An 18,559-nucleotide genomic window follows, 5' to 3' on the forward strand; every position below is an offset into this window, starting at 1 on the left:
GGCTCTGGTGCACCTCCCCTTCTTCTTCTTCGTTGCCACTATTTTCAAACAAATGCAACATATCAGCTGGTTGGTGTTCATGAGCTCATACTTTGTTCATTCTGATAAAAAACAAAATATTCTCACTCTGGGACTGTGGCAGGCGGCTTAAGAACCGTATCTTTGGTGCCATCACTCATATTAGTGTGTGTTTCCTCCTTACCCCTCAGGACGCTCGCTTCAGCTCTCTCTGTGTGTACACGTGAGCAGCCCTGTCTTCACCCCAAAGATCGCATTTTTGACAGATGCTCACTCCGCTATAAATCCACTATAGAACCTATGCACCCAAATGTTAGGAAAGATAGACGTAGTGAGCCATCTTCTCATTCAGCCTCTTTGGTCGAAAGAGAGGAGGAAAACAAACATGCATGCACGTGTCAGTTTATTGAGGCTGGCAAACTTACCGAGGACGTTTATATTTATCGTTCGGTTCATTGATTTATTGATTATTGTGACAGGCCTAGATAGTACCAAACATAGACATTCTAACGTTTAACTGATATCCTGGGTGAATTATAGGACTCATCCCAGTCATTGGTGCTCTTAACAGAAACACCACAGAACAAAAAACAGATGTTGACACTGGCCAGCCAAACCTAAGTCAAGTAAATTGATTCAATAAAGACTTGATAATGTGACAGTGTTAGGCTACCGCTATGGGACAGAATGAGGAGTCATTTTCCTACAAACCTCCCACACAAAGTCATGAATAAACTTTGGAAAACAACATTAACACCCCGCAATATATCTTTGTAGACACTGTGAGACACAGTGGTGTATTAGAGTCTTTCCACTGAGATCACAACAGCAATCAAATCCTGTTAAGCTGGCCTCTGCTTTACATCGTAAAGCTTTCTTTTTATTGCTGACTGTAAAGAGCAGTATCGACAGCACAGCATTTGAGAAGAAGCCTGTTTTGCTAGGTCACAAATATCAATTCTCAATGAGGCGATTTAAAAAATTAAAAAGGTCAGAGCTTTTTGCAAGTTGTGTAAATGTCACTTCAATATGAAATATCGAGCTCCAACAACTTAGGAAACGAGAGAAAACTGAACCTTACTTCTTGATCCACTTACCATCACCTTATGAGACAGGTATGTGTTATAACTACACGCCAGAGCCACAGGAACAAAGCCATGTAAAGTTCATGAGGAGAAAAAGCCTTTCTAACATAAGATTAACTTTTTTGAACTGTGCAGTTTTTCTGGGATTATTGTTGAACTACTTGGTGAGGCTTAGAGCAGAGATTGTAGAAAGGGTCGAAATAAGTTCAGGGGCCAGTGAAGGAGCAGAGACAGGCTGTGTGATACTGTAAATGGCATGAGAACATTCACTTTCTGTCTAGACAATCTCAACGTGTGAGCTCTGTTGGTATTGTTTCTGTGGTGTTGACACCAAACGTGTGATGTAGCGGGGTTTTACCTGAGCGTTCCCTCAGCTCTGCAGCTGGCATGTACCGGGGCAAAGTGCTCCTCCTGTCAGACTCTGAGGCCGGGCGAACTTTTTTGCTGTCCTCAGAGGAGCTCTTCTGAAGAGGAGGCCTCAAGTCCATCTCAGAAACCGGTCTGACGATAGGCCGGGAGTCCTCCGCAGGACGCTGAGGCTCAGGCCTCTCTCTTCTCTCCCTGTCGTCTCTCTTCTCCTGCTCGTCTCGTCGCTCTCTTTCATCTCTCTTTGCCCAGTCTTCCCGTCTGTCCCTGTCCTCCCTCCTCTCTCTGTCCTCTCGCCTGTCCCTGTCCTCCCTCCTGTCACCATCATCTCTGTCTGCTCGTGCGTCTCTTCTCTCCCTGTCTTCTTTCTCTCTGTCTTCTCTCCTTTCCCTCTCAAGCCTCCGATCCCTGTCATCTCCCCTGTCTCTCCTCTCCCTGTCATCCCGATCCCGCCTTTCCCTCTCATCTCGATCCCGTCTTTCCCTCTCATCCCGATCCCGTCTTTCCCTCTCATCCCGATCCCGTCTTTCCCTCTCATCCCGATCTCTACGCTCCCTCTCATCCCGATCTCTCCTTTCCCTATCATCTCCTCTGTCTCTACGCTCCCTATCGTCGCGATCCCTCCTTTCCCTGTCGTCTCTGTCTCTGCGCTCCCTCTCATCCCGATCCCTCCTTTCCCTGTCGTCTCTGTCTCTTCGCTCCCTCTCATCCCGATCCCTCCTTTCCCTGTCGTCCCGGCCCCTGCGGTCCCTGTCCTCCCAATCCTTGCGCTCTCTATCGTCTCTGTCCTTCCTGTCATCTTGATCCCTCCTGTCTCTCTCTGTTCTTTCATCTCGCCGGTCTCTGTCTTCCTTCCATTCTCGCCGGTCTCTGTCTTCCCTCCGATCCATCCCGCTGTCTCTTTCCCTGTCCTCCCTGTTCTTTCGTCGACTGTCCTCCCTGTCATCTCGAGCATCTCGGCGCTCATCCCTGCGGTATCTGTCATCTGGTTGAGGTCCTCTGGGTAAAGACCCGGCTCTTTTATCAGCGTCTGACGGCAGACGGCTTCTTCTGTCTGGGTCAACAGAAAGTCTTGCATGAGAGTCCACATCTAACGGTGCCCGGTTACTTCGAGAGGCATCAGATGGCGCTCTGCCACGGCGTTCATCTGCTTGGGGCAGCCTGAGGGCATTCCCCTTGATGTCCGATTCCCCTCGGGACACTCTTGAACTTGCCTCGGACATCCTGTCCACATCCATCGGCACTGGGTGCCCATTTTTCACAGGTGGAGCTTTTGAGTGGTTTACATCATTGCTCTCTGTCACGAGAAGATACAGGAATGAAGCACAGTCGTCAGACTTGGAGGAAAGTTCTGGATGTAATATTTCCTGATCCAAACAACAATTCAAGTTTCTACCCACCATTTTCTGAGATATCCTTTAAAACTCCTCTAGCAATCAGCTCTTGGCGGCTCTTTCTGACAGAGATCTTCCTCTCCAAGGCTGGAAACAGGAGCGATGTATTGATAAATACTCTTTAACTTAAAGCACAAAACAATTTAGCACATTAAACTCAGCTTACCTATTGAAGTCTGAGCAAACTTTTCACTCTGCTTCTTCTTCCTCCACTTCCAGGGTTTGAAGATTCGTCCCATTTTGGAGAACTTTCCTTTCCGCTTCGTTTGAGGTGATCCTCCACCGGAGCTCGCCTCTTCACTCTGAGCCGTGTTGTTTTGCAGGTCGACCTCATCGTCTGCATGAACAGGACAGAGAAAACAAAAGTTGACTCAAGCTATGAAATATCATTTGGACAAAGCCAAAGCTGTGTACACGTTTTATACTACGGGGTGTTTGAGAAGTGAAACTTTGGACTCAACTCCAAAACAACAAGAAACAGCAAAAACATCCAAAACATCCAAACTGCTGACTCCAGTTAAAAAGAGAAGCATTAGATTTACCAACCACCTGATGGAGTCTGAGCCCAACTCGGACAAACACAAAGCTTATCTAGAACAGCAGCACTCTCTGTACCCAGAGGAAAACACCACACGACAGGAAATAAGATCTGAGTCTCAAAATAAAGACCAACAAGTCATCAGCAACTCCCAACGACAGAAATCAGACCACAATAATAGGGGGAATTTTCCATCAGTGAAACCTTGAAATTCAATCAATCAACAAATCAGAATGTTATAACTTATCAAAGAGAGAATTCAAATCTGCATATTATTATATAAGTTATTTACAGGTTTTGCTTTTCCTCTGCAAATGTGCCATACCAAAAACTGACGTCAGGGGGCAGGTCTAAATTATCAGAAGCCGCACATAGTAATAATCCCATGCGAATAGTACTTTAGTCAGTGTTTCAGGTGGCTGCTTCGACAAGTTGTTTAGTTCAGGTGAGGCAGGTGAGTGCTTGTGAGGAGATGCCACAGCAGGTGCCACAAATGAGCGGTCTGCTGGCCAGTTCAGGCGTTCTGTCCATGTTTAGAGGAATGTGGAAAAAATTGGTTCTTATTTACTAGGGGTGGGAGAAAAAATCGTTATAAGATATTTGGAGATTTTTAGTTTGACAATACCAAAATCTGGATTCTCCATCAAAAAAATGTATTTGTTTTTTTTTTCAAATTCAAATTCTACATTTCAGTCTTTGTTCACAAACTGGATTGAAAAGTGTTACCACTGTTCTCCAGCAGAGGGTGAAATATTTCTCTCTGACTCACGTGATGTGCATTTTATGGAAAAATATGGCTCCTGATATGGTCTGTAAACATTATCATCATCATTCAACTTTTCCACATGCTCTGCTGTTAAAAAAGCAAACTAAAAGTTGTAAATATTGAAGAATCGTAATCTTAATCAAATCGACACCCCAAAGAAATCGTAATAGAATCGAATTGCGAGAATAGCGCATCATCCCAGCCATAATATAAATAGTCGGGCTGAGACAATATGAGGGAAAAAAAAAAGAGAAAAAATTGCAATTTCGTTGTACTTGTTATAATGACTAATAAAGTTCTATTCTTTTCTGTTCTAAAAAAGGAGATTTTTTTGAGGTGTTAATCATAAATTTTCATGATTTACAGTTTTTAGCTGATATCTCTGTAAGGCTCCCTCAGCCACAACCCCGTCCCTCTGGAGGCCTGTCAGGGACATGAACCAGTTTGGATATCCTGTGTGAAGACCTCTTTTATTCAGCAAGTCCCATGAAGATCTGTGCTAGATGTTTTGATCAGTTTACAGATAAGTTAGGGGATTTTTAATATCTTAATATCGATGTTTCTCCCATCCCTGTATTTCAATGTCACTTTGTGTTCATATATGTCTTGGAAGGGATGTAACTGAAATCTAACTTCCCCTCGAGGACCAATAAAGTATTTCTGATTGAAATATGGCAAAGCAGAATGGTGTTCAAATCAGCTGACTGATAAAGTAGAACATTAAGATTTTGAAATGATTTTATTTAGAGACCAAACTCCTTCATCAAGTTTTATGACATTAAATAACAGCCCAAGAATACTTAGAAAGTGTGTGTCTATAGTTCCTGAATATCAGTGACATTAAAAACATAATAAGTGTGCAGGACTTGGCCTCATATAGCCCTTCAGTCTGCCATGTCTCCATTATGACAGAGCATTATCAGAGTATTAAAATTGGACATAAATGTCTCTCCTGTGTGGATACAGCCTCATCAGGTATTCACATCCACACAGGGCCAGGCTTCGGCTCCAAACCGCTGCTTCAATTATCTGTCATATTAAAAAACCAAAGCTCAAAGCAAGGTTGGCCCAAATTCCACTCCTGCTTAGCTGTCTCAGCTGTCACCATGGAGCCAGACTGGGAAATATGGCCACTAACAGGGCAGTGTGAATTAATGTGACTCTCGCCATAGCAGTGATGTGTTCATGGTGTCTCGCTAACGATACAAACAGTAGAGTTCAGGTGGTTTGTGTATTAACTGGAGTAATGTGAAGGCGTGACTCAAAGCTGGTCTTGTGCTGCTGAAAATCCACTAACAGAAACTGCTGGGCGTGAAACAACCGGTGCAATTCTTGGGTGATGAGTCGTGCAGCAGCAGCAGTTGCACAACAGACCACAAAGCTGTGCAGAAGGTCGGCTGCATAAGAGCTGAGGGGGAGGGAGGGGGAGGGGGCTGAAGACAGGTGAGCTCATTTCCACATTCTGCGTTACTACAACTAATAAAAAGAAGAAGTTGGACCAACTTCAATTATTTGCTTCAATTAGTCATACCTAAATAAATTAAGTTCTTTGAAATGAAATTAACAAGTTCATTTAACACAACTTAATAAGTCAAATTAAAATCAAAATCAAATAATTAAATATTTTAATTCTTCTCAAATCAATATTTTGCATTAATCCAACTTAAAGTTTTAAGTTGTTTCAACTCAATAATCTGCAAAACCCAAAAGGAAAAACCATGGATGAGGAGGGAACACTGTGGATATGAGACCCTGATGCATATTAAGATACCAGGCGGGGATAGTGTGTCTGTGCTCCATGGCATGGACCAGCTGCCTGTCTGTGGTCCACTGCGCTAGCTGATTGGCTGGCTGGCTGGCTGTCTGTGCTCCACAGCACTGGCTGCCTGGCTGTGCTCCACGGCATAGGCTGCTTGTCCTGGCTGCACGGCCGTCTGTGCTCCACTACAGTGAGGGCTCCAATTAAAATACTCTCTCAGTAATGGTAATTTGAATATAACTGAAGACAAAACCCAGTTTGCCATTTCTGATCATAATTTTAGCCCATCAACACATCTCATTTATTTACGCATAAAATATCAAACATTCTTCAAGGTACACGGTCCATGCCACAGGGCACAGACAGTAGGTCCATGGCACGTGGAGCACAGAAAACCAGTGCCCTTGGCCGGTTAACATCTTAATGTACAGCAGGGTCTAATATCCACTGCACTCCCTCCTCACTCACGGTTTGAAATGAGTCAATTCAATAATTCAATATAATTTAGTTCGATGAACATGGGTTTAGTTGTGATTTCTTAGGACATTTGAGTAAAATCTACTATGTGTATTTGAGTTACTACAACAAATGTTATTAATTTGAAATAACTTAAAGATAACATGTACATTAAGATTAAATAAATTATCTAGATCTAGATAAAGATATTGCGTGCAACTGCTAAAATTAATAAAATTGGGTAAATTCAACAAAACATTTTTTTCAGTGTAGAGGTGATAAAATGCACAACACCAAGGAAAACCCAAAAGTACACCACACACACACACACACACACACACACACACACACACACACACACACACACACACACACACACACACACACACACACACACACACACACACACACACACACACACACACACTTTACGCTATCACAGGACAGTTTATAAGAAGTCTGACAGAGTCAGGGTGCACCTCCAACATTCATTCATGGAGAGGTGGTCATAAAACTCTTCCTAATCTGTCTTAAGTCATTTTTTCATGCAAATTGTCTCGTTGAAATGTTTATCTCAGCACAAACTAGATTATAACTTCAGCTGACTTAAATGCCACTCAGCAGCTAAAATGATGATCTTGGATCAGTTATAAAAACGCAAAAGCCAGCCTTGATCTGACACTTGAGATCACGGATGCACCAGGCATCACTGTATTGGTGCCCCTCAAAGCTTGATCTGTATCAGTGGGAAGGGGCCGATCCATGGTGCCGATTAGGAATGGAGCTGTATATGAAAACAATCCGAACCATTCGGATTTCCCCACACCAGGGTGCGTGTGCTTCGTTCAGTTGGTGTTATTCTTTTTTCTTCATTTTACAGCTCAGTTTCAAAAATGTATATAGCTCCGATCATACATGGGTGCAAGGATACAGTGGAACAGTTGTGGGGAGACCTGTGTGTTGTTTACATGACGAGCAGAAGAGGCAGAGTTAGGGGGTGTACCTGTGGCGTTCAGTTGTTTTGCTGTCTTGGAGCACTTTAGATTCAGTGTGAGCTCTGATGATGGCCATAAGAAAGTGGGGGATAAAATCAGGACTGAGTGTTGCTACATTTAATGACTTTTCAGACCCAGTTGCAAAGTTTTTCAAAGACCACAATTCTTGCGACTTTTCTGGAGTTTGGAGAATCTCTCAAAGCGTGTTTTGATCTCCTCAATGGTCAGCATGTAAGCCCCTCCCCTATCTAAAACACAGACAGGCAGTCCTCCTCACTCACTGCAGATAAAATCATACAAGTGTGTGTCTCATTATGGCCACTTCTACAGGTCCCCAGCCCAGATAAAGGAGGAGGGTTGATATTTAGACATAAAAAACAAGAATAGACAGAGGACTGTTAATTTGTAGTTGTAAAGATATGACGTTGTGTTTTACCTGCTTTCTGTCACTGCCACCCTATTTCTCTCTCCGAAAGAGTCCATGACAATTACATGCTGATAGATTATGATACAAATTAGATAGCAGCGTCATTTAGTGACTTTTAGTGACTTCTGGGACAGCCAATAGTGACTTTCCTTACTGAGGAGTTGCCATGTTCAAACTTGCAATGTTTCACTCAGCTTTAATGATGTTTGAAATGGGAAACAGCCTCATTCTTCAGGTTTTTCATGGCTCTACATGACAGACCTGATCAAAACAAATCTGTTATTAGTCGACTATTAGGGTATATGGAAAAACTAAAGGTCTTCAAAACAACAACAATGTACACCGAACGGAACTCAAAACTGTGATAAGAAGAGAACTGCAGATTTTGTGATTTTCCATCCCTAGTGCCTATCCAGGCATCCAGCTTTTTGCCTTTTTTCTTTCTGGCGCTTGGATACTTAAAATGTTACCTCTGATGCACTTTCTTTGTTTACTCTGCATTACCAGTCTACTGGGTATAAAAGTTTACAACAAAATAGATTTTTTCTGAAGCTTCGTTTTGCTGTAAACGTAAAAGTATTTTACAGTTTAAATAAATATTGACTTGAATAATTCCATATCCTCATTTTTTGCCTTTACCCAAAACATTTCCAGTCTTATTCCACTGTAGGGTATGCAGTTTATTATTTCACCCTGGTATCAGATCGTCACAGTAACGCTCAATACTTAAAACCCTGGTATCGCAATAAGACATGCCTCAAATAAATAAGAATATTAGAAAAAAAAAAAAAAAAAAAAAAAGCTTGATCATTACTTTTTGTTAAATAGAGTATATAAAATATAGAATAGCTATCTATTCTTTTTTTTCCATTTTGGAAATGAGTGCATCATTACAAAAAATAAACAAAAGCATTGTGGGACTTCTGTTAATGACAATCTTAAGGCATTGAATGCCAGGGGATATTACTACTCTAACTTGTTATTGCATTTATTGCACTTTTTCTCTGAGCTGCTATGGAAAAAACAAAAAAATTCCCCCATAGGGACAAATAAAAGAATATTCTATTCTATTCAAACTTTGAGAGATTTGCAGAGCACATCTTTCTGTTTAACATTCCCATACAGCAGCTGTCACTTTTATTTAATAAGACGACAACAAAAAAGACAACATAATCTCTGGAGAGGTCCCAACAATTACAGACAAGTTGCAGCCTTTAGTGGTTGTGTTACCGTTAATGCTCACATCATGTTTGTGATTGTAATTAGATTAATCATGCAGCATTAGTTCACTCTGCAGAAGGTGTGCTGAAAACACACTACACTGACTGCACAGGTGACACTGCTGTGATGAAATGTGAAGGAGTAATTAAACTACCTGTAAACACATGCCCAACAACATAATCACAGTCTTAAACACCAGCCATCTACAACTGACACCAGCTAATTACAACAACACATCATGTAACAATGCTACATTAACACACTAATCACACTAAGTGTCAGTTAAAGACAACACAAAACACAGAGACAAAGTGAGTTTGGAGAGGAAAGACATGACAAAGAGATTGTTGCCTTTTACAGCTCTCATGACACTCTGGCTTTGAGATTGAGTTTTTCCAAGGACAGAGATAAATGTAGCTGGTATCAGGAATCCGAGAGGAAAACTCAAAGTATCAGCTGGAATCTACAGAATCACCAACTAGAACATAAAAATAAGAGCTGACAGTGTGGATCTTCAGTCTGTGGTTCTGTTTTTTTTTTCCTTAAAGCTGTCACCTAACTCCAGGCCTTGGAGGTAAATTAGCTCGTATAATGAGAATAACAGTGTGACTAGAATGAAGATTCTCTGTGACACACCACCACAGATTGACCCAATCAGAAAGACATGGTGGTTTATGCCTTTAACTCATTGGCTTCCAGCCCTTTTTAGAGCATTTTGACCAATCTTTCAAGACCCACAGAATACTGTGTTCTAAGGCTAAAGCCTGGTTCACACTACAGGATTCTCGCCCCGATTTAACCCAGATTCGGTCCCCCTGACAATCGGGGAAGAAATCAAGTCAGGGACTAAAATCGGCCGACGTTCGGCAAAGATTATCTTCTAGTGTGAGTGGTTGACGGATGAATCTTTAGCCCCACGATCGTCTCACAGACTTGTTGGAGCCGCCCCAATAATTTTTAAACATGTTTGTTATTTACCTGGATGATTACAACATTCATTCTCACTGAGGATGACAACAGCCAATTAGAAAGAGCCCCAGAGACCGGACAATAGACAACAAACGCAGGCTCAAAGTGCAACTGAAAGACTCCGGGTCAGCTCCACTGGCCCACTCGAGACAGTTCAATAATGTCTTTAAAAATAACACATAACCACGCCATTTTATTCAGTAGCAAACTGTTGTTTAATCAGTGATGGGTGTGAGATCATGCCATTATTGGCTGATACAGCAACAGTTTCACCTCTGTCCCTCTGCGTGCGCGTAATGGATGAAAGGCACCGCTGCAGACAGCTCTGCTTCTCTCTCCTCCTGTCCCACCAGTGCACTAAAAACCTCAGATCAAACAACTGAGCTCATGTGGTGCATCACTCTCTCTGGTCAAATAATCTTGGTGAAATCCTGTAGTGTGTGCTGGTCAGTATTTTCAAATCTTGTTGTTAGAGTGTGCTTAAGATTTAAGAGAAGATGATCTGTGAAGATTCTCCTTATGTGTGAGATACAACCCGGTTTCAGAATCTTTTAAGATTTTTAAAATCCTGTAGTGTGTAGTTTATAAAGAGATTCAGGGATTTGTGCAACATAAGAATATGTAGAGGTTTGAAAATACGCACTTTTAGTCTGGACATCCTGGATTGTTATTTTATATCCACGTTTTGTATATAGGAAAACTGAATCCCTGTTTTTAAGTCAAATAGCTACTGCCAGGTCTAATTTCTATAGGCACATGTTTTAATTTCTTTCTTTTTTTCTCTCTCATGACAGAATAGAAAAATTTGCAGTCTTCAGCTTTGACCTCCTATTTGATTAATCCTTTGTGTCTCTGCATTTAGTGTCATTTACCTCCACTGGGGGCAGATTAAAAAAAACACTTCACACTGGCAGGTCAAATTCTTTGACATCATATTAGAAAGCTACATATTTCACATTCCTCACTCTGTGTGTATTTCTATTTACTAATAATGATGTTAAATCACTGACCTTCCATGTCGGCCATGTTTGTTTGGTATATGAGCATTTTAAATAGGGATTGTTGGCTCCCATTTTTTGCTCTGATTTTGTTCTCAACCACACAAAGTGCTAACAAATGTGTTGGACCACCACCCAGTGTAAGGTGTTTGTCACTGCTGCCTAAATTAACAGAATATTTCTCATTATCAAAATATTATTTTATGTTTCTGCAGTGGTTAATCAGGCAGTATGTCCAAGCCTAATTCACATCTTTAATTCTAAAATACTTATTGTTGTTATCTAAGAATTTTTGAATTCAAAAAAGAAAAAAAGTAAAGCACATGATTATTTTTGATGACCAAATTGCAGTTGTTGGCTTGCATTCCTGAACAGAAGTTTTTTCAGTGGTTGTTTGTTGTTCCTGATTAATCTTTAACTTCTCCCAGAATTCCAGTGTGCTGGCTCACTAACATGGACTCAGTTTGAAGCACTTCATTATGCTGGATGTTTTCTCTGTTGTTATGACAGGTACTCTATGAAACTTGTTCAGCACTGTGTATTAGCAAGTGTTTTGAAAAAGCCTCAGTTTATGACTTAGCTTGCATCTTAGAAACAGATTGTAAAGGCTGCAAAGGGATCTTTGATGGTTCATTTACTCAACAAAATATGTCTGCTTAGTCAGCTTGTTTTTGACAAAGGGTTGGAATTCAAAAGTTATTAATGAACCCCTGCAAATAGAGAGCTTTTTGTTTTTATATGAGCTGAACTCCAACAGCAGCCAAATTGATCTCTTTAAAGGCAGAAAGCAAAGTTTAGACATTTTTCTAGCTTGTCTAATACTGCTGTCTTTACTGGTAGGTTGGTTTGTATTGTAAATTTACTTGGTGATTAAAAGGACCAACTAAATGCCAGTACAAAGCAGTAACTCAAAAAAACACAACAACACTCTACATGTTGATTTGTTTCTTTAAACATAATTATTGTGCTCTAGCTTCATCTTCTAATAACCAGAAAAGCATTATATCTAGGCCTGTCACGATAATCAATAAATCAATGAACCGAACAATAAATAAAAACGTCCTCGGTAAGTTTGCCAGCCTCGATAAACTGACACGTGCATGCATGTTTGTTTTCCTCCTCTCTTTCGACCAAAGAGGCTGAATGAGAAGATGGCTCACTACGTCTATCTTTCCTAACACGTGGGTGCATAGATTCTCTAGCGGATTTATAGCGGAGTGAGCATCTGTCAAAAATGCGATCTTTGGGTTGAAGACAGGGCTGCTCGCGCGTACAAACGGAGAGAGCTGAAGCGAGCGTCCTGAGGGGTAAGGAGGAAACACACGCTAATATGAGTGATGGCACCAAAGATACGGTTCTTAAGCCGCCTGCAACAGTCCCAGTGTGGGAATATTTTGTTTTTTGTCAGAATGAACAAAGTGCGAGCTCATGAACACCAACGAGCTGATATGTCGCATTTGTTTGAAAATAGTGGCGACGAAGAAGAAGGGGAGGTGCAGCGGAGCCTTGTTCTTTGACAATCCGCTCTTACTGAGGCTTTTGGTCTGCAAAGTAAATAGAAATAAAAGCACCAAATGGTGGGCGCTCAAAGACAGCTATGTTGCCAAAGAAATGCAGCCCTTCAATACGGTTGAAAGCCAGAAATGTTAAAAATGTTTGACAGACAGTACGGATTGACTGGGAAAAAGTACATGCTACAAACAATTCAGGAACTGTATAAACTCCCTTTTATTTAGACTATAGTTTTTATTGTTGTTGTTTTTTTTTTTTTGGAGTTTCGTTTTTTTCTTTAGAGACAGGGTCTATGTTTAATTGTTTTTGATTAGTATTAATTATTTTCATTAACATGTATTTTTATCTAAAAGAGAGTCCATTTCATTTTCATTGTATTTTTTTCTCTTTCTTGTTTGTTAAATTTACGATATTTTTTGTTTAATTTATTTTATTTAAAAGATCCTGACCTTTTAATTACAGTTAAATACTCTTAAGAAATTAAAGTTTCTTGCTTTTGATATGGTGTACTCACTTTATTATCCCATTTATCATAATTACATCAATGAAAAAATGGAAAAAAAAATCAAAATAATATTGACAATAAAATCGTTTATCAGCAATAATATTTTGGAAAATTATCTAGCAAAATTTGTTATGGTGACAGGCCTAAATAAATCCTTAAAGAGCAAAGTGTGCTTTGTCGATTGTTAATGTAACTTTATGTTGTTAAGTAAATGCTGAATGTATAGATAGCTCTACTTTGATAAAGTATTATTAAAAAAAGTTTGAGTTTAACTTTTTGAACTTATTTTGCAGATTGACTCCTGTGCTTAAGTTAAAAAAAAAAAAAAAAAACTATTTAATAAAGCATATTTATTGAAATGCTGGTTGTCAGAGATCGAACTCATGCTGCTCCTTGTATTTCTCTATAAAGTGTTTACTGTGATCTCACTCTATGAAGTACAGCAGGCTGTTGAACATATGTGTGAATTCTTGAGCTAAAATGCAGGCGACAAAGGTCAGTCAACTCCCAGCTATTTTTGACACATAACACAGACTCCAGTGCGTGTTAAACTGGGAAGGGTGGGCTGGTAGTAAACTGGGAGGGTACAGATGTGGTTTAGCTCGAACTGAGACAGAGTTTGATGTGGTGACAAGCTGAGACGGCTGCTTCTTACAGAAGAACCAGAGAGTAAAAGGGACGGACCTCCAACAGCTGTTGGATGGAAGCTAACAGACCTGGGGCTAACCCTGCTTTTATAAAGCCACTCTTAGCTGGGAAGCCTGTTCAAACAAAACCTGAGACTGTGGCAACAACGAGAGCTTCTGTAAATGTTCAGCCTGTCCAAAGCAAAACATGAAACCTACACTCGCTGTGAGCCACTAATGCAAGACCCAGCAGTCGTTTGGTCAAGAGGTCCACATGACTCATGCCAATCACATGACACCCTGTGTTGACACCAGTTCACAGAGTGGCACTCCTGAGGCAAAAATACTCTCTGAAGGGTGATATCCCCCAGTCTCTTGTTTCCATAGGCAAGTGTGCTGAAAGTGTTAGCACAAAAACCCTGGACTACAACATGCAGCTGTATGGAGTTTGAAAAAGTCTCCCTTCTAGATAAATGCCTTATTCTAATCCAACTTTAAAATGAGATTATCAGTGCCAATATTACAGCTTACAGGTTATTTTAAATGGCTACTTCTTAGCTTTCAGATCGGGTCGAGCAGGATCGGATTGATTAATGGCACCTCTAGGTTTCTATGACAACACCACCCTGGCTGTTAAAGTTTAGTAGAGAGAAGAGAGATCTGTGTTTTTCTTTGCTGAAAACTAGAGCCTGACCGATATGGGATTTTTGGGGCCAGTGCCAATACCCATACTGGGGGCAAAATAAAGCAGATATCCAATATATCGGCCGGTGTCCGATATATCGGCTGATATATATAATAAATTAATTGATATACACAGGAAATATACTGTATATGAACATAAATTATTATAATACCCATATGATTCAAGACAGAGACAGAACACTATTAAATCAAACCATGGAACTAGAATTATAAAACTGTCAACAGAAGAACTGTAGTGTAAACCAATGATAAATAAGAACAAGCTGTAAACAAAAATAATAAGTAAAGAAGTCAAACTTATCTAATGTAAGAAGTTTTACATTAGATAATGGTGGACAGAGGGGGCAGGCACTTGGGCAGTGTGCAGCCTAACACACAGAGACACAGGAGCAGGAGTGACAGAATCTCCGTGGAGCAAAATTTTTTATAATCGGCTACATTTTGGCCGATGTTGATTAATCGGTGACAAGCATAATCAGCCTGATTGATCAATTGGCCCGATTGATTAATCGGCTGAAAACGATTCCTGTGATTAATTTTGTAGTGATGGTGGACACTGGAGCCTAACTGTCAGACAGAAAAAGAACATTACAGCAGAAGAAAGATAAACAGGAGAGAGATAGAGCACGAGCTAAAGGCTAACACAGGAGCTTAACTCTGCAGTGGTCTGTTCAAACTTGAGAGTCTATCAATAAATAAAGAGTGAGGTTAGGTTAGCTCTGATTGGTAGATGACTGGCAGGACATAACCAAGATTCACTAACGTTACATATTACAGACATGTCTTAGAGCACTGGGCTGCTAGCTAAGCTAAACTACAAACAAACTGACAGTGTTTCACATTAGCCTACAGATACGTCAGGGCACTGGGCTGCCGATAGCACTACATACAGCCGACTGATACAATGTTTGCTTAATGTCGTGTTTTAAACTGTAGCGCTACGTAACTGTACTGATAAATACCTTGCCTTGGCACACTGTATCCAGTAAAAAGTTGACTTTAACAAAGAAAAATTGTTTATATCACACACCTCAGTAAAAGTAATTTATGACAGTGTGTTTGAGATTTTGGGCCAGAAGGTGGTGAGGCAGTCCAGTTAAAACAGATAATTCTCATAGCATCTTTAAAGCTGGGACAGAAACAGTCTGAACATCATCATGGATAGCTTCAACAGCCAAGCATATCCAGTTATCCAGTTAATAATAAGGCTGCTCTTCAAACTGGCAGTATGTTCAAATTATACATCAATCATGTTTATGTCATAGCAGCCAGCCCTTCATTAGACCATAACCTACACATCCAACAAATGAGAGGCTGTGAAATTCCTCAGAAAAGAGGTGACAGGCAGTGGGTGGCCTGTGTATTACATGGACACTGAATTCCAAAAGCTGCAGGCTGTGTTATTAAAGGGAAGCATGCGTGTGTGAAGACAGGAGCCTGCATCTGACAAACAGGTTCTGAAAGTTTAACGTATTAGCTTAACCAAAGAGACTGAAAGGACTACACTTTGACTTCAGAGCATTGCTGAGTGGTAAAACCACAGTGGCGTCATGCTTACAACCCCCCAAATGTTGTTTTCAAACAGCCTCTGCTAAGACATGAGCCCTGCATCAGACAGAGAGCAGTTTGTGTATTTCACAATCACCACATTCCATCTGCATACATTCTTGTACACCTGTCTGAGCCTGCCGCCGTACAGTTTCTCTCCACTTTTCAAACATCTGCTCAGAACGACAACGCTTCCACCTGTTGATTTATTAAAATCACAAACCCACACCAGCTCCATGAATCAAACATTCACAGCAACCAAGGACTCCACACTCACCCGTGATGTTGTGGGCCGGTTGCTGGGCCACTGTCTCACTGCTTGCATTCTGTCCCATGCTACAGCTCCTGTCCCTGCTGGCCTGCCGGGCCCTGCCTCTCCTGAGGCCCACGGCAGGAGAGGAAAACCTAGAGCTACCTGGCTTCTCTGGAAGCAGACATCAGAGCTCTCGTAACTGAAGACAGTCTGGGCTGCTCGCTTGTGTCGCTCAGTCTGTCTTCCCTCTGTAGTCTCGCCCTCCGTCTCTCCCTTCAGTCTGGCTGATACATTCTCCCTCCTCCCTTCTTTTGCTTTAAAACACAAACACACTCGCTGGCTAACTTCTTAGGTCCCTCCCTTCTTGCTGCTCTGACTTCACATGTGAGGTACACCAATAAGGTAATCCCGCAGTCTTAAATGCCTTTCATTCCTGAGTGCAGATTTTTCAGGGGCAAAGTTCACCGCAGGCGGGCTTTGAGGTTTGGCCGAGCGAGCCATCAATCCTTGAGGGATGTGGTGGGCCCCCCACTAGCAACATTTCACACACACTGACAAAACACTACTCCCTGAAGGATGAGGGGCGGGCCAGGGGGCGGGCCCTGCGGGGATGAAGTAACTTGAGAAGTGGAAGGTGAGTCAAGCCAAGGTGGAGCTCAAAGCCAGAGAAGAGGAAGTGACACAGCAGAGGTGTCCAGTGACTCTCCAGGGATTGTCCTTTTAAACCACTGAGCACATGTGCCACCCAATAACAAATCTGTTAAACAGCTAGATCTCTCCTTATCTCAGCCTCCCTAAGGTTTATTCACACATTTTTACAAAGAGACATAAGTAGAATTCGTTATGGAATTCAAGACATTTAAATCTGTAGTTTCTAATGAAAAAAATGAAATCTTGTTACAGGAAGCACTCACGCTGCTTCTCATTTAGGATTTCATGACAGTGAAAAACATGCCACACTGAGGTGATGGCATTTTGAGGAGAGGACAAAATTCCAATCATTGTTCAAAGACTTTGCAAATAGGTACAAGGATGCTAGAAATCTAACACTCGTCCAGAGAAATGTGGTTTACGAACCCTGATTTAAAAAATACTGTCAAACGGTATTTAATATCATAACATAACCGGAGCATACAGTTGCCCTCATCCATACAGGCAGCCTAAATACATTTACAGCTTTGTTTTTCCCCAAGTATCCCACACACACTCTTCCACAGCATCAGAATGTATCTGAGTGAAACCAACATTGTTTCCCTTTTCTACACCGGCTGCTTCTTCCATTTGCACAGGTGGAAGTAACTTATCTAATTTTCTCCATTTACTGTGATTGAGTAGCTTTTTGAGTAGATTTTAAAACAAGCATTTTTAAATACTTAAAGGGGACATATCGTGCTGATCCCTGATTTAATACTTACATATAATATAATACATTTGAAAACAAGACCTTGCACCCCCTGAATTAAAAAAAAATGAGATATTGTATTTTTTTCTGATATCCTAGAACGAGATTTGATGCCTCTGAAAATAGGTCATTGCCATTTGGCCGTGAGATTTTGACCTTCGTGACGACATGAGGATCCTTTCTTTTTATTGGAGTAATCTGATAAAGCAGCTCCTCCTCTGTGATGTCAGTTAGTCACACAACCGCCACTGAGGGATACACCCACCAAGAGCCGAGTATCCCCCCTCAGATGCTGGATGCAGGAACTCTGCTCGGCTGAGCAGCTCGGCTTTACATGGTGAATTAGCAGATAAAACACTGTAGTTTTAGCAGACGTCGTAATACTTGTGAGACTGTGATATTTGCATGCTTGTTCTGACATGCACTGTGAGCCTGGACCACAATAATGCTGCGGTAATAACATAGTGACAAACTGACGGTAGAGGCGATCTTTAGGCTACACTTTCAGCATGATGGATAAAACAGACAGAGAAAAGTGAAGGAGCAGGATGGAGCCCTGTTATAGAAATAGTTTATTGGTGAAGTCTGCCTATATTTCCACCTATAAACTATACATGTTACAGTACTGGTTTGACTCACCACACTGAAGCGTCCTGAGATGATCTGTGTCCAGGTGGATTTTCTTCCTCCTGAGCTGCAGAACCGTCCGGGTCTGACTCGGTGTCCAATACAAAAGGACATATCCTACACTCTGCCATTTTATTAGTGCTATCAATGCCTTATGGTGAAGTTTTGGCAAACAGCAAACTCGCTCGGTCTGCTCCATTCAATGTGGTGATTTTGTAAATACTGCCATGCTGCAAAAACCGCCCCCTGGCTCTACCCCCTCCGCCCCTCTGATAGAACTGACTAATCAGAGCACAAAGGGCTGTGACGTTGCGAGGTTACTGGAGGACATTCTGGAAATGGAGCATTTCAACGAGATCTTCAGAATGGCCTAAAATGAGGATAGTGAG

At 41.3% G+C, this 18,559-nt stretch overlaps 1 protein-coding gene across 7 annotated transcripts in view; it reads right to left on the reverse strand.

Moving 5' to 3' along the window:
• The window catches only part of phactr4a (phosphatase and actin regulator 4a), a 68,373-nt gene that overhangs the window by 26,538 nt on the left and 23,276 nt on the right, over positions 1–18,559 (reverse strand). For 2 of the 7 annotated variants that reach the window (XM_074686724.1, XM_074686725.1), the window contains exons 4-6: positions 3,030–3,200; positions 2,870–2,950; positions 1,462–2,766 (exon numbers count right to left, since the gene is read on the reverse strand). In XM_074686724.1, the coding sequence (XP_074542825.1) occupies positions 1,462–2,766; positions 2,870–2,950; positions 3,030–3,200 (1,557 nt within the window). Of the gene's footprint in view, positions 1–1,461; positions 2,767–2,869; positions 2,951–3,029; positions 3,201–16,165; positions 16,485–18,559 lie in introns of those variants that run through there. The other 5 variants (XM_074686729.1, XM_074686722.1, XM_074686723.1 and 2 more) reach the window with 5 other exon arrangements.

The sequence above is a fragment of the Halichoeres trimaculatus genome, unplaced genomic scaffold (assembly GCF_033239565.1).
Source record: "Halichoeres trimaculatus isolate MK-OKI-2021-1 unplaced genomic scaffold, fHalTri1.1 fHalTri1_scaffold_14, whole genome shotgun sequence".
Classification (NCBI taxonomy): Eukaryota; Metazoa; Chordata; class Actinopteri; order Labriformes; family Labridae; genus Halichoeres; species Halichoeres trimaculatus.